Raw genomic sequence first — 24,428 nt, forward strand, 5'->3', positions numbered from 1 at the left:
ACATTCATTTTCCTAGAGGCGCCAGTGACAGGCAACTATAAACCATCATTAAAGGGGAATGTTAGGAGCACAGGTAGTTGGAAAGGAAATACAACCACCATAGGAACACTGAATCTTTGAATTCACCCTCCATTTTAAAAGGCACCTCTGGCTCTTTCTTTACCTAATCCATTGTAATAGCTCAGATCAGAATTTTCTGTTTGAGCGGAATTTGGGGAGGAAAGCTCTAAGGGAATCATCTTCCAGAGATAACCACCTATAGTCCTGCTGGGGAGGGGGACAGAGTTTGAGCCCTCCAAAGAAAAAGCTTTGGAGCCTATCCAAATATCTGACAGATTCCCTGGGATCTGAATGGATGCTAGGAATCCACAGGAAACCTCGACTCTTGCAAATCAGCTTTGGCACTCATTAGAGTCCTCTCAGTCCTACTGGAGTTGAGCTACCAGAGGGTCCTCTGGCCAGGGTGGCCCATAGGATACCTGCAAGTGCTAAGCAGAAAAGAGAATACAGGTTGTGGCTTGTACTATCTTAACTGCTGAGGTTTTGCAGAGCTAGACAGGGGGAAGATGCATCTCCCCCAACCCATCCTGCCCACTCCTGTTCTGTCATATCCATATCTCCCCCAGCTTGGTCCTGTACCACTTAGGTCCCCATGGGGTTCAGGGTGGGGACAGTGTTGTGGAGACAATAGAGTCCCTCTTCCACACAGGTGAGAGATTTGTACATGGAGTGTCCCCTTTCCATGCACAGAGCTAGGGGCCCACAGTTAGTAACATCCCAACTCCCAGTGGTTTTTTATAACTGCTTTGATCTAAAGCCTGGGCAGCATATGCATTTCTGTTCTCAAATGCACTGTGAACCACTATAAGATTTTTTTTTCTTCCAGGACAAGAAAAACGCCATTAAAATATCATTTTAAAAATATGTTACATTAGCTCAACAAAATAACTCCATTAACTCATGTTGCAAGTGACCATAACAATCAGGATTCTGTAGATTGGTTTTTCATAGCTTCACCAAACAGAATTATGTAAATAAAAATAATGTAAAATGGTAAGTTAATGACTTCCAGAGCATTAACCTCATGACATCAGAAAATAAAATGAACAGGAATATTTGAATCCTACTATGCACTTTAAATACAAATCATACCATTGCCATATAAAGTAATTAATTTGGTGAGAATACTCACTGAAATGATCACTGATTAATTTGAACATTATGGGTAAATTTTCAGTCAAGTCTCTAGCCACCCTTTATATCTACATGCTCAAAATTAATTATGCACATATTTGTGCTTACATATTGCAGATGCAAAAAAAACCAACAAGACATTTGAGTGCACCCTTTAAATAGTGTAACATCTGTTTGTACAAGGCTTGGAATAGATTTTTGGGGTCCATATGCTATGCTGGCTTTAGAACTGCTGTATGCTGTGGGCATACTGCAAAGCTACCTAATTCATGGGAGAAACTGGGCTTATAGTTAAATGGCATAGTTATGTGCAGATGCCATTTTGCACATGTACAGGTGGAGGCTGAGGGCTAAAACCTAGTCCTGAACATTAAATGTAATCGTTTCCCATGATTTAGAGAAGTATTATGGGGGAGGGATAGCTCAGTGGTTTGAGCATTGGCCTGCTAAACCCGGGGTTTAATCCTGGAGGGGGCCAGTTAGGGATCTAGGGCAAAAATCTGTTTGGGGATTAGTCCTGCTTTGAGCAGGGGGTTGGACTAGATGACCTCCTAAGGTCCCTTCCACCCCTGATATTCTATTCCATGATACTCATTGATTGCACTACCATTCTAGGTTAACTTATGAAGAACATTTGACATTAATGTTTGATTCCATTAAAATGAGTTTTAAAAAAGAACTTGCTTTAGAGATAGAAAACATCAGAAATACTTCTGCTCATGCCTACATAACTTATGTTAAGTTATAACATATGATCTCGGCATAGCCTCCAAAAGGAGCTACAAAATTGCAAACAAATATTAAATAAAAAACTTTAATTGCCATGAGAACAGATTAGATTTGTACCATTTACTTTTTTCTCACTGGGATGGACCTCTGCTATGCATTTACGCATTCTTATTAGAATTATTGTCCAAAAAAAGACAATTAGAATTGTAATGCTTCATATATTTTCTAAACACAATGAGCAGTTTTTCTGGATTGCGTTTCTTTTTTTCCCTCTTTTGGTTTATTCCACAGTAAAGCCAAAGGTGGTTGTCATCATCATTTTGTCATGCAGTAATCAGACCCTGAAGTTCGTAAATGAAGTCGGCAATTCATACAGGGTCCTTTGTAAGGGATTGATCCATGGTGTCCAATCCAAAAACCTTTCCATTCTTTATTTAACAATAGCTTCCCTGGGTAGACTAGCCCTTAATTACACTTGGTTCATATTTCTGAGGTTTTCTTTCCAGCTATAAACAGCTAGAAGCTTACTCTTTTTAAATGAAAGCGGAGATTCTGGAGAACAAATTAGTGGTTTCAGAGAGGTGCTTGTATAGCATCTGGTGCATACCAGTTGCTTCCAAGCCCTAGTCGTTAGATATTGGAATTCTGGTGTCTAATGTCCAAGTCAAACAAAGCTGATAGAAAATGAATTCATTTGCATTATGACCGATTTTCCCAAATACAGTACTCACAGAGAGTCCAAGATAAAAATCAGTGAGCCACATCTTGAAGTGAGAGAGAGTTGGGTCTGTGTGAAAACTGAGTAGGGATTTCAGGAGTCGGTCAAATAGATTTTGTTTTTTTTATTTTTACAAGATTACAGGAGCACAATATTGCACTCAAAAGCATGGGTGGGTGGTAAAACCTGCTCCCAACACACCTGTCCGAGTGGATATATCTTGATCCCACCTCTGCTGATTTTAATTCCTGCAGTGTGCCCCATACACTATCTCACAATAACGGATGTTATTTTCTGAGATGTTAGTGATATGAATCAGAAGATTCGTCTTTTTACCAGTTATTTCAGCTAATATTTCCCTTGATATGGCATCAGTATCCTCTACTGTTGTCATTCCAACCTGAGTTTCTGATCTTCCAATTTTGGCAGGTCATCAGTTACCTTGCACACCTATACACCAATGTGTGATGGATTCTTTAAAAAATGCATCCTATTGCTTTGCTTTCTGAGCCTGATAATAAATTGCACCGTTGATAGCATTGTGGTTTCTTCAAAAGCAGCTGAGGACACTGCCTGAGAGTCAATAAAATTATGCAGTTAAAGATGCTTCTCCCGTGTTCTACAAAAATTCATTCAGAAAACAAGGAGAAATTCTCACATGCATTGAGCTACTTTGCACAATGCCTCACTGCACTGTAAAGCCAACAGAGTTGGCCACAGTGTGGCTCCTATGCCATCTCTCCCACCAGCCAGAAGAGGGGACATTCCTAGGGATAAAAGGGGGCATAGCCAGTGCTTTCCTGCATACTGCTAATCTCTGTGTACCATACCAGAACCTTCAGACCACTGGCAGTGAGCATAATTTAGAGCAGTCTTTAGGTTGATCTAATTTACAGTGGAGAAACCAGTCCAGTACACAGATAGCCCAGGAGTGTGGTAGTGCAAAAGTGGCTTAAAGGAACCTTTGTGTGCACAACACCCCATCCTGAGTTGTGCTACACATTTAGTCACAACCAAGGGTAAGATTGCAGAGAGAGAAAGGTATGGCATTCTTCCAAGCTCCACCCACAAAATAAGGTCTGCAGTGTGAGTCACCAAAACTGGATGCTGGTAACTATAGATGTCTCAGACATAATAGTGTGTGCTCCCCCTCACTGGGACTTCAATAAGCCTGTGACCTTTCCTAAGCTCCCTAGCTTGGCTTCTTCTTGATTGGGGGAAAAATTAGTATTTCCCAAATGCCATCCACTTGTGGCATTCAAGTGAGCTGTCACTCACAGTACACCATGCAGCTCTGTGAGCCTCCCTCTAATTTCTTGCATGAGGAATGAAATAGTTAACTGTTGACATTTCAATTACATGGCTGGGCAGCTGAGTTAATGAATTGGGCAAGTCACACTTCAATCAGAGCTAGTTTTCCAGGATCGATGCAGATTCAAGCACACTTCTCTGCATCAGGGCTTATCTACATAACCTGTAACTGCTAAGAGTGGAATTATTATTAAATTTGATTTAAAATATTTGTGTGTAATTATTAATTTTAATTATTGTGGAATAGCTATTCTACACTAGCTCCTCATGTAAACACTACGAGTGCCTTTGTGTGGTTTAGTTTAATCCATTTTGGATTAAGTGCAGAATAAGCGTCTTCACAGAGAACTAGTGCAGAATCACCATTGCACTTTAAATCCACAGCCTAGCTTATTTCACAATCGCTTCCCTGCATAGACAAGTCCTTAGTTACACTTAGTTCATATTTATGAGGTTCTTCTTTTCAACTATAACAGGTAGAAGTTTACCCTTTTTTAAATGAAAAAAAAGCTTTAAAGGTTTTTCAAAAAGCTGAGATTCTGGAGAACAAAGTAGTGGTTTCAGAGCGGTGTTGTACTGCATACGGTGAGTACTGGTTGTTTCCGAGCCCTGTGCATTGGATATTAGATTTTAGTGTCTAATACCCAAGTTAAACGAAGCTGGTAGAAAATGAATTCATTCTCATTCTGACTGATTTTCCCACACATAGAACTCACAGAGAGTCCAGCATAAAAGTCAACGAGCCAAACCCTGAAGTGAGAGTGAGCATAGTCTGAGTAAAGTCTGAGTAAAAGCCGAGTAGGGATTTCAGGAGTTGGCCAAATTGATTTTGTTTTGCTTTAATAGTTACAAGACTACAGAGAGTACATATTACTTCAGTCCTGTGTCAATACTTGTCACCAGAGTGAACACACTACAAACAGCACCCATTCTCATTACAGTTAGAGGAGGATACATTGGATGCAATCTGTGGGCTTCAATTCATTGTCCAGCCCTGTCTCCACTGCTGCATCCCCACAAGTATTTGTTTGTCTAGGCTCCAATCCTGAAAATGTTTATGCATATGCTTAACTTTATTTCCATGAGTTGAAATCAATGTGGTTAGTGATGACAGCAATCAGGTGTTTGCATGATCAGGGCCCTCAATTTAATTCATCCCTAAAAACTCACTTCTGCAGCATCATCTACAAAAAACATTTGTACATTTACACATAAAAAACCCAAAGCCAAAATCTTTCAGCCACCAAGGCAGATGCAGAGAGCCCACATAGCCGTATTTCTGCTACCTGTTGTGCCCCAGTAACCTCTTAATGCCAACTGGCAAGGGGGTGCAAGTGATGTCTCAAATAAAGTCTGGTGTGTCACTGGTCATCAATATCATTGCCCAGTGCATGTGTAAAGAATCATGCATATATACTGAAAATATTTTTTCTCAAAGTCTGTATCTGGGGGGCTGGTCACCAGCAAAGGTGAAAAACAGGTTTTCTGTCTGAAAAGAGATGTCTATCCATCTAGTTGTTTACATGTAAATTGAGCGTTGTCTCATTCACAATGGGTCTTCTATCCCCAATCTGAACTGAATGCAAATAAAGGCTTGTAAGACCTTCAGAAAGAAACTAACTGGAAAAGAAAATAGTGGGAGGGGAGAACCTGATCTTAAGGTGCCCTTCAAAAGGCTTTTTTGCCTATGTTTGGAGGGCAGAGCAGGCACCCAGGCATCCCTCACCTAGGAAGTAAAAGGATAGTGAATTTGCTTCATGGACATGGGATCTCAGCTAGGCTTAGTTGAAAATGCTGGAGAGAACTGTCCAAGACCAATGCAGGTTCGACTAAGGATTTGATTGAGAGAGGAAAATCAAAACAAAAACAGATTGTAATTCAAAACCAAGTGGTTGTTTATTAATGGGGAATGAGTTGCAACTTGGGCTGGGGAGGAGCACTTTTACCAACTAACAATACTATCAGAACAAGAATATACACACAACTTGAAACAGTCTATTTACATCCAACAACAAGAAACCAAGCAGTCTATAATCAACTGCTCAATAAAATCCAGAACAGATACACAAAACTAAGTAAACTGTGCGCACATTAACCGAATATTGTAAAATACAACAATTAACCACAATAGCAATCAATACAACAATTTGACTCTCATATACTATATACACAGCTTGGTATCAAGTAAGGGAGGGGAAAAAGGGAAGAAGGTAAACAAACAGGGTATTTACAGCACTTTCCAGGCGCAGCTGACCAGCAGTACAGACACCAAGGGCATGACGAATTGGCGGGAAAATAATCCAAAAAAGAAAGCGAATCGAGCCGGCTAAATCCGGAGGAGACCCTGGCTGAAAGGGAGATCAGGCCTTTCAGCTAACCCGAGGATACTCCTGCAGATTTTGGCGCAAGGTACAGTTTTATTTGGACACTCTTACTTGTGTCAGCGTCTGATTGGTCCCTAGATCCTTCACCAACCAGGTTCCAAGCTGGTGCCCTCAACATCAATGGGAGCTGCACCCGGCATACTACTTTTGCACACAGCCCTATGCTTTTGCACACAGCACCAACTGACCTTTTGACTGACAGAAGGTTCGAGAACAGGCACACTGGTATTTTTGCATACAGCACTAGTCTGACCCTTAGTTGACCAGGGGAAAAGAGCGGGAATAGGCACATGGCACTATAATGTTGCACACCGCACTACGGCGTTGCACACGGTACCAATGTGACCTTTTGACTGACAATTGGCCAAACAGACGCCATGTTAGAGCATAGGCTTTAGGGCTGCGACAAGAACTTTGGATGAGATAGGCTTCCTTCAACAGCAGGTTAACCTGTTAGCATGCTTTCTAGCGACTAAACTTAGCTATACTTTAGTTTGATATGTAACCATTTGTTTCCAATATTCTTACTCATTATCACCTGGATCTCTATTCTCTGATAAAACTCTCCCTCCTGCCCCCACTATAAGTGTATCTAAGTGCTGTGGTGCTAAGCAAAGTGCTGGTCCTGAGTTGACTCTTACAAGCTGCTGTGTACTGTGGGCAAGGGGCTGAACACTGCAGGGTATTCAGGGGCTGGTGTGGGCCTGTTGCTACCTGTACAGACAGAGCAAGGCCTGCAGGATCAGGAAGATAGTGTTTATGTTGTCAGATGGTGGTGGTTCAGGGAGCTGATCCACAGCAGGGACAGACAAGACTGCTTCACGCTAAGGGGAAGGTGGTGGTGAGATGCCACACCACCCTGGGTACCATTACACCCATATCCTTCTTCCTCCCTCTTCATTCCTGGTGGATGTTATGATTTCATTTCTCTGTCAAGTCCATTATTTACATAGGGAGATCTGCAGCACAGAAGCCAGTCTCTTGTGCTCTCTTTCCAGCACCAAGCACACTTTCAGATGCTATAAAAAGATGAATAATGCTGCGAGGAAAATAGTCCTTTAAAAATCACTGGTGATTATATAAACAATATTGTGAGTTGCCTATAATGTTTTCCAAAAAGAATGAGAAAGCACAAAATGTGAGCCAAATACAGATATTGACCTTTCCATGTGCTTCTGCTATGTTTAAATCCATCAGAAATCAATTACAATTATGATCATATAATCCCTGTTTCATTTGACAATAAGGATGCAGCACATTTTTGTGGATTACAAAAAGAATTATCAGCTAAAAGATGGCTCTGAGTTTGACATTCAAAGGAATAACACAGCCCTCATACTATTACAAAGCAAAAGGGCCCAGCACATCAAAGTCAGTATAAACAAAGTTAACCTTCAGAATGTAACAGTTTTTGTCAATAAAATCCCTGAGAAATCAATATAAATGTGGTTATAGTATACCACAGTGATATGAACCTTGTACATCTTGCATTTCATGCTTCATCTACTCTTATCTCTTACCTTTCTGCCTATCAGTCGTTTGCAAAGCAGACAATAAAATTGGATTCAGGTTCAATAACTTGAATTCATCCTGGAAGGCTAACGATTTGACAACAAGCCGGAGAGCAGAGATGTGGGGAAGGAAGTGGACTGTGTTGTGAGTTGTGCTTTGTGACTACTAAGAAATAGCACAGTGGTAGTGCAGGCCCTTTGAGATGTCAGTACCAGCGCACTGATTGACTAGGATTTGATGGAAGAACTCCACGTAGGGTCCTGATGGGTTATTATTTATGGACCAGATTCAGCAAAGGGACAATGAATAGATATATCTTCATTTCTCAAATGTCAGTGAATAAATAGCATTTATATTCCTTATTAGTCTGCTTTCAAATGTAAACAAATAGCCCAAATGATTAATAGGAAACTTTCTCCGGGATATGTTGTGACATAACAGTCTTCCCAACTATAGGGCAATGAGCATGAAATGAATTGTGACTTTGTCCTAATTTGTTCCCTGCTTTCTCTGCTTTCTCCAGACAGGCAGTAATTAGTTGCTGGTTTATACCAGTAGCCAATTATTTATTCCTCTACGTCATTTCACGGAACTGGCTGGTGTGCTGTGGGGCAAGAGGTGGCAGAGCCATTCCTCCCCTCTTCACAAATCCCACTATCACCACTTACACAGAACAGAAGGCCCCCATGGAGGCCCACATAGGGCCTTTTCAACCTTCTTCACACAACCACGCAGGTCAAGAGTTCTGTATTAATAGAAAGTCAACATACACACGCGTAACAGCCCACTTTGAGAAAACAGACAGTGGGCACTAGATTATATTCAGAACATTTCAAATGCTGATAAACGGACACCATTTAATCACTAAGTCTAGGATTTTTGAAGGTGTCTATGGGAGTTAGGCACATCATTTCCACTGAGTTTCCATGGGATTTAGGCAACTAAGTCCCTTAGGTTCCTTTGAAATTCCCAGCATATTTTTAATCTTCATATTTATCTCTTTGATTAACCTAACCCCATGGTCCAAAGAAACTGCACTCCATTACATATATGTCTGTAGTGACCAGGACAGTCATGCCTAAGAGTTAGAATCAGGAACCAGAGACAGAGTCGGAAGTCAGCATCAGGTGTAAGAACAGGGACCTGGAGAGAAAGCAGGAAACTGGGACAGACAGGAATCTGAGATAGGGAGGACAGGAATAGGCTGGAAAGCAGGGCTCTGCAGTCAGGCAGTGTCCATAGTAGCTCTCCAGTGATTCATCTAGTTCAGGAGTCGGCAACCTTTCAGAAGTGGTGTGCCAAGTCTTCATTTATTCACTTTAATTTAAGGTTTTGCATGCCGGTCATACATTTTAATGTTTTTTAGAAGGTCTCTCTCTATAAGTCTATATATTATATAACAAAACTAGCGTTGTATTGTAAAATAAACAAGGTTTTCAAAATGTTTAAGAAGCTTCATTTAAAATTAAATTAAAATGTTGATCTCATGCCACCAGCCCGCTCAGCCCACTGCTGGTCTGGGGTTCTGTTTACCTAGGCCGGCAGCGGGCTGAGTGGGGCCTGCAGCCAGGACCCCGGCTGGCAAGGGTCTGGCAGTCAGAACCCCAGAGCAGCAGCAGGCTGTGTGGCTCAGCCCAGTGCTGCTCAGGGGTTCCATCCACCGGCTCCTGCCAGCAAGGAGCCCGCTGCCGGTCTGGGGTCCCTGCCCTGCTCACATGCAGTGGGTACCTACCTTCTCCCTGGTTCTAGCCCAGTCTCTTCCTCTCTCTGCACTGAGCTGAGAGTGGGAGTGCATGAGCACAGGGCTGGGGGCGAAGGGTCTGGCCAGGAGCTAGAATGAGGGAGAGGGCTCAGGGTTGGGGCAGGAGGTTTGGGTGTGGAACACTTACCTGGGCAGCTCCTATTTGGTGCGAGAGGTGTAGGTGGGAATGGGAGGGGGTGCAAGAGCTCTCATTTGGTGCTCAGGGTGGGGGTGAGGATTTGGGGGGTGCAAGAGTCAGGATGTGGGAGGGTGCATGGGGAGTGGGGGGGCTGGGTATGTGGGGGGTACAAGAGTCAGGGCAGGGGTCGTGGGGGGGTGAAGGAGTCAAGCAGGGTGCTGGGTGTGTATGAGGGGGGCACAGGGCTCAAGGCATGGGCCTAGAGGGCAGTGCGGGGCTGCGGGGGTCAGGGCAGAGTGTGTGTGAGGGAGGATCAGGTCAGGGGGCTGGGGGAGGTCAGGTGGAGGGCTGGGGGGGATATTCCCCTATTCCACCACCCCTGCCCGGGATCCCACTCCCTATCCAACCTACCCTGCTCCCTGTCTCCTGACTGCCTGCCCCCTTATCCAACCCTCCAGGTCCCGGATGCCTTACCATGAGGCTCCTAGCAGCATGTTCTGCTCCACACAGAGCCAGACACTCTGGCCCATGGGAGCAGGCAGCCCCATCCCTCAGAGCGCTGCGTGCATGGCGCCATGGCTGCAGGGGATGGGGGAGGGTGTCTGCCTCCCCGTGGAGCCAAAAACACTGTCCCACGAGAGAACACAGCCCCAGCGCCCAGAGCACTGCATGCACAGCAGAACGGATCCAGGGAAGGTGGGGGAGGGGCTGGCAGCTTGCTGCACTTGGCCAGGTGCTCTGGAGCACGGACCCTGCAGCTTGCTGCACCGGGAGAGTGGGGCCATTTGCCCACCCCTGCATCAGGGTGTGCCTGGGCACACCCCATGCGCATGCCTGTGTTTCTTCTCCTGTGGGGGGGTAAGAGGGCAGAGGGCTAAGAAGAATGGGCTGGGCCAGGCAAGATTTTTAATGGCACGCTGCTCCGGCAGGCAGCAGCGTGGCATTAAAAATCAGCTTGCATGCTGTCTTTGGCATGTGTGCCATAGGTTGCCAACCCCTGGTTAAGTTGTTCAATTTCTTGAACCTCTTTCTGGCTTAAGTAGAGCATCCCAGCCAATTGATGGGAGCGGGAGAGAGCTGGACATCTTCACTAATCAGGAATTTCATGGGCAAGGCCCTTTGTTAGTTAGTGCTTCACTAACCCCCTTCTTGAAGAATTTGATTGTGCTGCTGGGTAGCAACAGTCTATGCATAACCTGGAAACTCACAGGCCTAGGTTCAAGGCTTATGAGCCCTCATGATGTCTTAGTAAAGTACATCAAAATTTGCTATTTTATAACATTTATTTTGCAATGTATCATTATCCAAGTGATTTTCCAGCCCTTCAATATTGCTTCATTAGGAAATACCTTTTAACAGCAAAGTTGACTATCCTATTCATGTTAACCTATTTTCAGCATTGCCAATGACAAACATTCAAAAACCCTGAGTCAGGCTCCCAGAAATCATGAAATTACCTTAAAAATGACATTTTTAAGAAAATATAATTAATTGTTTGATTTCTCTCCCTTGAGTGTGCACTTGGGTTCATGTTTACAAACTTTTCTCCACAACCCTGAGGGCTAGAAATTATTTTTGTTTAAAATGAAAGCTGAGTGAGAGTCTCGTGTAATTTCATGACTCCCGGCCCTGGGGACTGAAGAAAAATCACCAAATATCATGAAACTCCCAAGTAAATCAGAAGAGTTGGAAACACTCCCCCCGCCCAATACATTGACTGATTTCTGAAGTACCTGTTTGTGAGCAGAGTGTCCAGAAAGCTCAAAAATATTAAAAGTAAAATTAAATTGTAACTCAGCCTAGAGATACTAGACATTTTCCTAAACAAACTAGACAAAAGGAAATAATCCAAAGTGAAAGAGCTAGTGGGAAAGGAGAGGCCAAAATGGGCAGAGATATAGCAACCTAAATAGAAGCAGCCTGAGGGCAGCATCAGAGGGATTCTTTACTGAGAGAATTCCATAGATAGGATCCCTGATCCAAGGTAATTTTGCTGATGGTCCAGTTGAGCTACAGCCTCGGAATTCAAGAACAATCTGTTTCATGTCAGTTGCCTGACATGCCTGAGAGGGAAACAGAGTGAGATGAGTACACGAGTAACTCAGACTCAGAGAGTGGTTAAAGCGAACTGAAACAGGACGGGAAGTTCTCACTGCACCAGTCCAGGAGAAGGGGGATCAGTCCAGAAAGTTGTTCATCTGAGCCAGGGAGAGGAGGGGACGCTTCCAGTATTGCCAGCCCCAAGTATTCAAAATTGAGTCAAGCCCCCAAAATCATGAAATTGACTTTAAATTATTTTTTTTAATAATAAATTTGGCAATAAATTTTAGTTATTTTCTGAGCCTTCAGGTTGCACACAGGTCATGTTTTCTCTACAACCATGAGAATGAGAAACTTATGTTAAAAAGAAATTGAAAGCTGGGATTCTGATATATTCATATGATTCCATGAGCCAAGGTAATAAGAAATACACAAGACTCAGTCAAATTGCAAGAGTTGGCAAGGCTGAGCTCCCCTCTGCTTTTAGCCAGTGGGTGGCAGCATTGCGCCCCTGCTCCCCCCAACTTTAATACTAGTTCTAGACAATTAAAGGCTTTATATGTAATTGAAACTATAAGTCTGAGAAGGTTCTATTGCCCTCATTGGTCAATATCATTTTTTACTAGTCATTTCCTTATCAAAGCTTATTGTAATCTCAAGATTAACATCATTTATTACAGAAGTAGTTAACAGTTATGTGCACAACGTGTGACTGAATGAAGATCCATACAATTAGCAAAGCCAGTTGTAAAACTCACCCTGGAAAATGCACCTTGTTATAATCCTCATTTTCTTTACAAGTTTTAAAAGAATCAACAAAAAGAGCCATCATTTTTGTGTATATATATTTCAGTTAATACATGATTTTAAATGATAAAATGATATAGCTGAAAATCTTAACCAAATGTTGATAGTTAATAACGGTCATTATGACAAATGGAGGAAGATAATTGGCATTCATACATGGATACAGCATGTGAATGAGTGGATGTCGTTTGCAGTATCATATTCTTGTGTGATGTGAATTTAGAATATGGTTGTAGGAGGGGAGGATTCATTCACAGACTTTGAATGCAAACAGGAAAATCATGTTACGGGGAGAGCAATTATATGAAATTAGCTGTCACTACGCAAATGTTGCTCAGGCATCAATGTCTTAACTGTAGTTAAAGAAGAGGCTAAACATAATGGTCCCTCTCAATTATGATAGCTCATAAAAAAACAATTCATATAAAAGCTTAAAGTACAATGTTATTAGGATAGTACTAATACTTTTTCAGCACTCCTTCCCCCACCTCTCCTGTTTTCCACAAAGGGCATTTTGCATTGTGACACATTACATCAATTTATATTCTTATCTATTTTATGAAATATAAAACTGATGAGACATTAGGCACAGAAAAGCTTAGTTATCCAATTGTCTGAACCTTATCCAAAGTCAATGAAAAAAGTCCTGTGGACTTTAAATCATGCCCATCTTTCTTCCCATCTCCTTCAATTTCAAAATTCAGAACAAATAAAATTAAATTTAAAAAAAACTCTCCTCCAACTTTTGAGTTTGCACCTGCCCCATTGCTAAAATATGCTCATTATCTTTACTGTAATTCTCATAAATTGTAATGTTCGGTATCATCTACCACTTAAAGCATTTTTCAGGGTTTTCCACCAAACTGAATCACTACTGTTATTGAACACCTTCCTTCCCCTTCACTACATTAAAGGATGGTTCTTAAATTCTATATCCGGTGTGGACTGGTAAAGTAGTTTAAAAAAAAACAAACCACAGGGTTTTGGCAAACACATGTTAAATAGGTACCTGAGTTGAATGTAATGGTGAGGGATCAAAAAGGGTTTGCTATATGGTATTTCACCGGAAAAATAAAGTGAGTTATTGTTCCTTACACAGTCATAAACATTGTGTCTCCAAATATATGGTTTTACCAAAATGCTCTTTGAATAAAAAACCTGCTTTTCCATGAAGGATGGTTCAGTGGTGAGGCATCTACCTAAGATTTAGGTCAGGAGACTCAGAGTACAATTCTCTGTTCTGCCACAAACATCCCTTGAGCAAGTCACTTAGGTTACATCTATACTATGAGCTAGGGGTGTGATTCCCCTGCTCGCATACACGTATGCGCACTAGCTCTCATCAAGCTAGCACAAGTGGTGGCAACGAAGGCATGGCTGAGCTGTGCCGAACACATATCCACTGGTTTCTGGTGGGCATGTATTCAGTCCAACTAAGCTGTGCTTTCGTTGCCTCTACCCATGCTACTGTGCCTACTGCTATTTATACTTCCACTAGCCCAATGAGAGCTTGCGCAAGTACGTATACACAAGCAGGAGAATTACATCCTTAGCTCATAGTGTAGACATAGCTTGAGGGTCTGTACACACTCGCACCTACTTCAGTATAACTTAACTCACTCAGGGAGCTAAAAAAGCCATCCACTGAGCAGCGTAAGTTACACCAACCTAAGCACCAGTGTGGACAGCACTATGTTGCGGGAGAAGCTCTCCCTCTGACATAGCTACTGCCACTTGAGGTGGAGTAATGATGCCGATGGGAGAGCTCTCTCCCACTGGCATAGAGTGTCTGCACTAGCAGTGCTATACTGACACAGCTAAATTGGTACAGCTGTGCTGCTGTAGCGATTCTAGTGTAGACTAGCCCTTAGCCTCAGTTCCCTATCAGTATAATAGTTTAACAGCACTTCTCTACCTCACAGGGTTGTTGTGAGGGTAGATACATTTAAGAGAGATTGTGAGAAGCTCAGATAGTACAGTAATGCTGACCATCAAAGTACCTAAAACAGAAAAACCTTTCCTGTAATATGCTATATTATCTGTATGTTTGACTGATGGTGCTGTAGTGGCCTCTAGGATGTGGCAGGATTATTCAAGCCAATTTACAATTCTGGCTGAAGGTCTTTCTAGGGCAAAGAGTGACTAAATCAATACAAAACAGAGCCTGGTACTTGTATAGCCCAGTAAATCATCTGAATTCTGTCACTGCCCAGGATGTAAAAGGAGAACCACCCCCAAGGTGCTTTTAGTGCAGCTATAGTACTAAGAGGAATGAGAGCAGAGCACGGCATTCTTATCTCTTAAACTATGTGCTGTAGATGACAAGCTAGCAGGACAAAGACTTTTTCTGATTGTTTTGAATGCTTTTAGAAAATGCAAATATCAAATAGCTGGCAAAGTTAAAAACAAGAGTCAGGATTGTTAGGATACCCAATTCATACACACATTTACAATATTTTGTAGCCTTCAGCAGGCAAACCACTTCAGAGTGCTTAACTTTAAGCATGTGAATCGTCAATGAGACTCTTCATTTTCTTAAAATTAAGCATGTGCTTAGGTGCTTTGCTGGATTGGGGCCTAACCGAATAGGTGTTATTCTGCAATGTTAAAACATGTCACCATTTTAAATGTAGGGAATCATTTGCAGGATTCCATATGCTAACAAGTGATTCTAGTGTAAATGTCATTTGGACAAAAAAAATTCTTTTTCAGATGTGAATGTCATAATGATGGAATGTTCCCAACGACTGCCTTAATTCCAAAGATTCCTCTCAGTGCAAGATAGTTACTTTAACAGCAGCAGTGCAAAAAATGTTTCTGGGGTCCTGTTTTGTGCCTTTGATAATCTTTTCCATAATATTGTTTGATTTAAATATTGATTGGGATTCTTGTCTTTACAGTTTTTTTGTATGTAACTGAATTCTTTCACATCTGTAAACAGAACCACAAAGGACTTGCCAACCTCAGTATGCAGACAGTTAGATCTCTTGGTGCAACTTTGTGCTGGGTATTTGGCAGTCAGTATGGGTTAATATGAAACATACAGTAGGTCATGTGTGCTCTGGGTGGATTGATTGGAGTCCCATAGTCAAGATCTATAAGTTGCCCCTAAGCAGTAGTCTACTGAATGCTGATTTGAGACCTGGCCCGGAAAACTTGTGCATCCCTAATTGCCATTGCCTTTCATGAGAGCTGAGGGCCCTCAGCCCCTCGGAGCAAATGCTCAAATTCCTTGAGTACAAAATATCAGAAAGAGCAAGCAACATGCATATGAAGGACTGAATGGAAGTTTTATATATCTATTGATTTCTATTAATTATTTTAAACTTATACCATCACTGGTATAGCTTCATTGATTTGATGCAGTGACATCCAGATTGAATTTGTGCTTCTGTCAATTATAATAACATCAGTAATAGTTATTTTAGGCCATGTTTTTATATTCCACAGGCTAACTTGTACCTGCCTCTGTGTGTGCAATTAGATAATTTCTCATTCTAAGAGGCACTTCTCTATGCAAATATGGGTTTTGAAGAGACACATGCATGCATGCACTTTTTGAAGGCACATATGTGCATGCACTTTTTGTATCCTGTAAGAGAAGATGGGAGGCAAATTTTCAAACCTTGGATGCTCAGCATTTACCTCCCATCCACTCTTACTGGATACATTTGTACAGTATGGACCAGTGGCTATGGTACTGGACTACTATTCAGAAGATATGGGTTCTAGTCCTGACTTTGCTACAGGCCTCCTGGGCAACCTTGAGCAAGCTACTTAACCCTCTCTGTGTCTATTTCCTCATTCATAAATTGTGGATAATGATACTTACATCCTTCCTAAAGTGTTTTAAGATGTATGGATGAAAAACACTATATAACATCTATATATTATTATTATTAGCCCAAGTGGCTCCAATTCTTGACTGGGGCCTATGAGCCCTACTGTAATAAATTATAAATAATGGTAATTAAGGTGCATTTCATGTAGAGATTGATTTACACTGGAACTGGATGTGGGAGCTAACAAATCAATTCAATAGGACAGGAGGTTAAAACCTTTTTGGTTTGGCGTATTAAGGGTATTATTTCTAAAGAATTTTGCTGAGAATCTTGTTATGAATTATCTATATTTCTGTTTTTTTAATAATTATTTGGATGACATTTGCATTTGTATCAGACAACGCCTTTAGTATCTGCCAGAGACAATCCATGAACCAGAACTTCAGAGACCTTGATGAGATTTTGGAGGAACTGTAAAGTTTGTGTGAGTGTCACTTGCCTCTGGCTGCAGAGAGAGTGGATTATGGCACTATTCCAATATTAAAATACATTGCTGGTCAGCCGTCCTCAGCTCATATAAGTCAGAGAGACCCAGAGGGCATTGGATCTGAAATTAAGACCATGTTGTAGGAGACATGGGGGTCAGAAGCAGTCTGGGCAGTACAGGGTGACTGACATTCATATACTATTAAAGATTCCCATATTCAGAAGGAGTGGTCAAAGGCTAACATTTTGGAGAAATCTTTCAGGCTGGGATTCAGATGTTCTACCAGGCATATAGCTAACTATTGTAATTATGATCTAAATTAAAAACTCATGGAAATAAATTTGGGAAACAGATGTAAACTAACAATCTCTTATTTCAGCCTATAAGGAAAAGATGAAGGAGCTGTCCATGCTGTCTCTGATCTGCTCTTGTTTTTACCCTGAACCTCGCAACATGAATATCTATACATATGATGGTGAGTAACCTTCACTGGAAATTATCCTGCTTGTTAAGTAATTTGGCAGTGCTGGGATATGACTCATTTCACTTTCACAGTTTCTAATATTTAGTCAATGCTTTGCTGATTTAACAATTCACTTGCTATTTCTGGCTGTTAGTTCTTACCAATTGCCTATTGCTCATTGTGGTGATTCTTTGGCCCTAACAACAACATATTAAAATCTCATTTTAAAAAAGCCCAATGCTGGCTATTTTATAATTAGCTATACTGTACTTAATACCTCAAGAAATGCTACCCATCCAGGAATTGCAGATATTCACAGCTGATGCAATTCTCAAGAAAATCAAGAAAATATGCTTTCCCTAGCAGGCACCAATGAGGTAATTCTTAATTAGTCAACTTGGATTTTTCTCACCCAGGCTTGAGATGCCATGCTTTTAAATTCATTACGTCTGGGGCCTTTTCCTTGTGAGCACGTAGATGGGTGTTATGAATTGAACAAACTGTTTGAGGAGTTGCATCTCTGGGCTGCAAAAGAGGCTAAGAGGCAGCAGGGTTTCAGCAGATGCTTCAGCAAACAAAAGCAGTACAGCATATCTGTAATTCCCAAAGAGGTCAGGAGATATTCCTGCCCCTCATCAGCATAAAAGGAGACAATTTTGAAGAAACATTTTAAAATCTAATTTAAACACTAGTCAAAACTGCTGGATTGATAGCCTTGGAAACAGAAATTATTGATTTATCCATAGGATAGGTACAGCAGGAATCAGTCTCTGCACCACCAGGTGATCTGATAACGACATCTCAGCCTCAGATGCATGAAAAACTCTAGTTCAGTCTCCATTCCAATTCAATACTTAGCTTGGTTGCTGAGATGAGCAATATGGTGCCAAATGATAATCACATGTGGTGGTGAATAGTCTCAAGTATGGATACTTGATCACCACTGGGCTGCAATCACCAATTAATTTCACATGACCATCAAGCACATGCAGATTATTTTTGGTCAAACAACTGCTTTTTTATTTAACTTTGGAAAACTAGATTGAGTTTACAAAAGTAGGTTTGTTACTATTAAGTGTCAATAGTTTTGAACATTTTTACTATTACTCCTCCATGACTTCCTATATATGTATTTCCCTCTAAAGTCATTGATAAACTTCTTCTAACCCTGAGAATTACCAAAGAGTAAATTTATAGTAGTTCATTTTCATGAAGCAACTACCAAAACATAGCAAGGGCTGGTGAAAGAATGTTTCACACCAGATTTACACATTTGTCCATATTAAGCTTTCTTTACTACTGTATAAATCCCCACATACACACATATACATATACACATGCTTTTATAGCCTTCCAAAATGACATACGTATTTATATTTATAGGATTAATTTATACTTACACTGTTACTAAAAAATGGGAATGTACCTCTCATGAGAGCTGTTTTCAACACATACTCAGCCGTTTCCCTTTCATTTCCAAAGTATGCTATTTCTCTCCCCCAATGTTGGGTTTAACCTTTTTAATTTTATTTTCTAGATATGGAAGTGAAACAAATCAACAAACGTGCCTCTGGCCAGGCCTTTGAACTGATCTTAAAGCCGCCATCTCCTGTCTCAGAAGCACCACGGACTTTAGCCTCTCCAAAGAAGAAAGAACTGTCCCGTGAGGAGATCCAGAAAAAGCTGGAAGCTGCTGAGGAAAGGAGAAAGGTACCCTTGGTTTTTAGCTGTGCCTTGCCATATGCAATTGCAACAAAGTTTCCTATCATTTCTGATGAAAAATCATCTTGCAGTGAAGATTTATCGTGAGCATTATAATAGTGACATTATTTCCACCGACATTTATGGCTGACGGTACACTCATTGCAAGACCATTTTTTATCAGAAAAGTTAAAAAAAAATGTTGAATGAAACAAACTGTTTTATTCTTTCTACTTTTTAGCCAACCTTTCCCCCTCTCCCCAAATTCAACCAGCTCTAATGGCCAGGAAGTATGGGTTATATAATGAAGGTATCTGTGGACAGGAAACCTTATGGAGCTTTAAATTCACATTCTTTGCTCCATATATATAGTGCTAGAACTGTGTGGAATAAAGATGTTCCCCTTTATGAACTTAATCAGCATTTCAGACTTCTGGGTGTGTTCTTCATGTACATTCTACAAAGATGTCAGACCTTCTGGCAATTAAAAAGAAAAAGACAAATGCAGGGTACTTATAGCAAGCAGACAGAACTATACCTCAGCTCTCCGGCTTCCACCCTGATTAATGGGCCAAAGAAGTCTTCCCTTGTCAAACATTTTCAGAGACAGATTTAGCTATCCCATAAATTTAAGCTTAGGTTGGACTACATTTATGATGTATATTTTAGGCCATGTTAAAACAGAAACGGCCAGATTCTCAGCACTGGTCAATGTGCATATGTCAGGGGATGGGGTACAAAATGATTTAAAGCTTGTCTTTGCATGCCTGTAGCACTTAGGGCTGCTCTCTGGAGGACTAACAAGACTTCTGCTATGTTAGAGCATTCTCAGGGCTGCTCTAAATTATGCCAAGCTGCAATGACCACAGGAGACTGAAAATGCAGTGGAAGATTGGAGACAGTACTGGCCAGTCCCCCTTTCCTCCTGCCAGGCCATCTTTTCCCTGCCACACAGAATGAGAGTGCAGGAAGAGCTTCTAACCTCTTTGCCACCAAATGATCTATGTTATCTTGGGGTGATCTTGCCTGGGCCAGTTAAGCTGGCATTAGACTCAGATTTCACTGGTGAGTTGATGTAAGGTGGCTACACCTCAGAGAATCTGGCCTAAGGTGCCTGAAAGTTAAACAAGCTCAGCTGTCTCTGAGCCTTTAATCTGTCTCTTGAATCTTATTTGTTATAAATTAAGAGCACAGTTTGTAGAATTTTGTCAAAAGGTGGAAGAAAATAAGCAAAGAAATTAAGGGGCTCATGCTGCAACCTGGAACCACATGCAGCAGCTTCTAGACGGTTTCCTTTCAGAAGAATGAAATAAAACCCCCATCCCCACCCCATCTCCACCGAGTTACTGACTAGTCTAAATCAGGAGTAACTCCCATCCAAGTCAACGAAGTGTAAGGAGAATTAGACCCACTAAACTCAATGGGACTAGGCTGATTTACACCAGCTGAGGATCTGACCCTTATTTCAATCCATTTAGAATACTTGTGACATAAAGAGACAGAAATGGGTATGAAATGGCAGCAGTTAAGAAACTTGATAATTTGTGCATATTTTACTGTGAAATCTAAACCTTCATGGCCAAGTTATTTTACTGATCAGAGTGTGTATTTCTTCCAGTATAAAACTGAATAATCAGGGCTGCCCAGAGGATTCAGGAGGCCTGGGGCAAAGCAATTTCGGGGGCCCCTTCCATAAAAAAAAGTTGCAATACTATAGAATACTATATTCTTGTGGGGACCCCTGCAGGACGCGGGGCAAATTGTCCTACTTGCCCCCTCTGTGGGTGGCTCTGCTAATAACATAATTAGACTGGAAATTGGCTTAAGAGTTGCCAGCACTGATGCCTTCTTTTCCCCTACCAATTATGTTCATTTTGAATGATGATCTCCACATTTCCTTCTGTATCTGGGTTATTGTAACTTACGAGATCCACAGGATCCACATCATCCTTTTCTACCCATGCACTACAGTTGTCAGGGGCAGCTCTAGAGATTTTGCCGCCCCAAGCATGGCAGGCAGGCTGCCTCCTGCGGTTTGCCTGCAGAGGGTCCGCTGGTCCCGCGGCTTCAGCGGACCTCCCACAGCCGTGCCTGAGGGAGGTCCGCCAAAGCCGCGGGACCAGCGGACCCTCCGCAGGCACACCTTCAGGAGGTCCACCGAAGCCGCGGGACCAGCAGACCCTCCGCAGGCAAGCCACCGGAGGCAGCCTGCCTGCCGCCCTCGTGGCGCCAGCAGAGCACCCCCCGAGGCTTGCCGCCCCAAGCACGCGCTTGGCGTGCTGGGGCCTGGAGCCGTCCCTGACAGTTGTCAGGCATAATCATTCTAGATCATGTCTTTTGGGCATGGTTTTAAATAAAATCAAGTACAACTAATTGATTGCCTTTAACAAAAGTCATTAATTGATTTCACACTATTTTGGAGTTAGAGTGGACTTTGTTAATTTGATTAGTGTTCATTAATAAATTGTCAGATTCATGTGAAAAACCCTACAGTGATGCATATATTTCAATGACTCCTTATATGTGCTCTAGATTCCCTAGCTTTTTGATTATCACTCTTTTTATCACTGTATACACATCCCTTTATCATTTTCTTTCCTTTCTTCTCCCCCTTTTCCTCCTCTCCTGTGGGCCCTACCAGAATACAATTTATAATTAATGTGTATTGCTGTTTGAGGAATTTCTTTAAAATACTGCATCTCAAAGTGAGATGCACTTTGGATAGCAATAGAGGTCTCCATTCCATTTACAGGCTCCTGCTTACTGCATTCCATTATTATCCCATTATTTTAATGGGGATGGGGATGCACATGTTTTCCTCCCTAAGTAGTTAATCAGAAAGATCTCATCATCCTTTCCAATTAAGAAATGAGAGCTCATTATCACTGTAAGAAGAAGAAGTTTATTTCTTAACAGTATGGAAAACTCAACCAGATCTCTAACATGATGCAAGAATTGGCCTTGGAATATTTAGCTACCACACCAGATTTCTACACTTGAAAAGCCCTAGGTTGAAGTATACATTGTGGTCACCATTAATCAGCATGAAAATTAGACTCTAAAGGGATTTCTGCTAGTTTTAGGATTAGAGTAGAGAACTCATATGTAATGAAATTGTCTTAATGGCTTTGTATTTGGATGGAAATTAATTGCACTAGTCCCTAATGCAGAACACCAGAGTGGATGCAGAATAATGGTCATATTTTCTAACATTCATGCTGTCAATTATACAGTAAAGCCAATGCATCATTTTTAATACCGTTATTATTTATTAATGTTGAAGGATAAGCTCCCACCCAGGCATCACAGCATGGGCAGTGTCTACCCCTGTTGTGTGGAGTGGCCAGTTTTACTAGATTTGCCTCTCTATCTGCTAACACCATTGCAGTACTGACCATCTGGCTGTCGGAGCGGAACACATTGCCTCCTTTGAGGCCATCTTTCATGCTGCTTCATTCATTGGCAAAAGGCATTTGATTCTCCTCTTCTCTGGCAGTATCACTAGAGACAAAGGCACTTGTTTTCCACTCCACTGTATGCCACAAAGATGAGCCAAGCCTCATTGGGCATGTTGCCAAGGGCACAAACCTCAAGGGAGGAGGCAAATAGAACCTGGAGAATATTGCTCTCCTTCTGTGCTAGGCCAATAGACCCCCCCACACACACACCACCAGCACCACCTCTCATATGAGTAGTTTGGGGAATTCAGGGTGATTGACCAGTTGAAGTAGGAAGTGAAGCCAAGTAGCAGCCCACTCTGTGCAACATGTTTCCTTGCCAAAGCTGGAGATTTTATTGTGAATTTCCACTTGGGAATTATTTTGTTCCCATTGTAGCAGCCTTAACTTTCAAACCATGCCTTCTACTCTCTTAGGAGGAGCTGCAGAGGTTAGTTTCACTCAACTGAGTAAGGCTTATTAGCACTAAGGCCACACAGTCAGCAATGCTGTCATGGGGGAATGAGACTGGGAAGCACTGTGGAGGAAACACCAAACAGCGAGGAGGTGGGGAATATGACAGAGACCGGGATTCTGCCTGGATTCTTGCATTATTCCTCGTGTCTAAGAGGTCATGCCTCTGCCCTTCCACACAGTTACTCACTCCCCACCTTGAGGAGCCAATGAACCTCTTTAATTTTTTGCTTTTGCATGCAATGGCATGGGAGATCAATGCCAGAAGCTACCTTTCACAAACAGTAACTCAAAGATAAACAGCGATACTAAACAAAATCCAATGGCTGGAAGCTGACTCTAGACAAACGGAGACTAAAAATAAAGGGCAATTTTTTAACAATAAGGGTAATTAATAGTTGGAATAACTTACCTAGGAGTTGGTGGATTCTCTGTTACGTCACATCTTCAAAGGTAGGATATGGTTGAAATTATTTATTTATTAATACAGGATATTGCCAGGCACTAATTCAACCACAAATTCCTTTAGTCAATCCAAAAGCCAAATGATAGTTATACAATTACTTTAAACATGCCTAAAAAGTTTAAATAATAAGCTTATTACACCTGTGCAGTAACAAACATTCATAAGCGTTTGATCAGAGTACTCACAAATGGGCTAGACAGAGGGGTGCTTAAATTCATGTTGGCTGGCTCCAGCTGACCAGGCAGGTATTAGTATTGAACCTTTAAAGTTCATCTTGTGATACCCTAACAAACAAATGATGTCACCTCCAATCACTAACTGTAGCTCAGAACTAGTTTTGGGCAGTGTGGGACTGGACCCCATTCTCCAGTATAAACATTGGTATGTCAAAGTTTATTACCAGTTCACCACAGAACTTTTAACCAAACTGTGATAATCTTCTATAATTTAGAGGCTTTTTTCAAGGACTTTTCCTCCTCTCTTATCAGCATCCTTTTAGGTCCAGTTGTTCCAGTCAGGCCACATTCCAAGCTTTGCATTCTCCCCAAAATTTGTCTTGTTAGATGCCACATTCCTTCCAACTTTTGAAGCTTTTATTTTCAAGGCCATGTTACATATTTTTCCTATATTTTCAAAGCCTTTCCATGGTTGGTAAACCCCCTTTATTTTACTTACACTACAGAACACATATTTTCCTTCACTCCAACAGATGTCTTTCTAAAATATATACTATAGAATCATAGACTATCAGGGTTGGAAGGGACCTCAGGAAGTCATCTATTCCAACCCCCTGCTCAAAGCAGGGTCAATCCCCAACTAAATCATCAAGCCTGACCTTAAAAACCTCTAAGGAAGGAGATTCCACCATCTCCCTAGATAATCCATTCCAGTGCTTTACCACCCTCCTAAAGAAAAAGTTTTTCCTAATATCCAACCTAAACCTCCCCCACTGCAACTTGAGACCATTACTCCTCGTTCGGTCATCTGGTATCATCCTAGATGACAGTCTAAATCCATCCTCTTTGGAACCCCCTTTAAGGTAG

The 24,428-nt window shown here is 41.6% G+C and overlaps 1 protein-coding gene across 1 annotated transcript in view; it reads left to right on the plus strand.

Moving 5' to 3' along the window:
- Positions 1-24,428, plus strand: part of STMN2 (stathmin 2) — a 62,602-nt gene that overhangs the window by 21,111 nt on the left and 17,063 nt on the right. The window contains exons 2-3 of the mRNA XM_030553321.1: positions 17,224-17,319; positions 18,845-19,017. Coding sequence (XP_030409181.1) covers positions 17,224-17,319; positions 18,845-19,017 — 269 coding nt within the window. The remainder of the gene's footprint in view (positions 1-17,223; positions 17,320-18,844; positions 19,018-24,428) is intronic.

This window comes from Gopherus evgoodei, chromosome 2 (assembly GCF_007399415.2).
Source record: "Gopherus evgoodei ecotype Sinaloan lineage chromosome 2, rGopEvg1_v1.p, whole genome shotgun sequence".
Taxonomy (NCBI): Eukaryota; Metazoa; Chordata; order Testudines; family Testudinidae; genus Gopherus; species Gopherus evgoodei.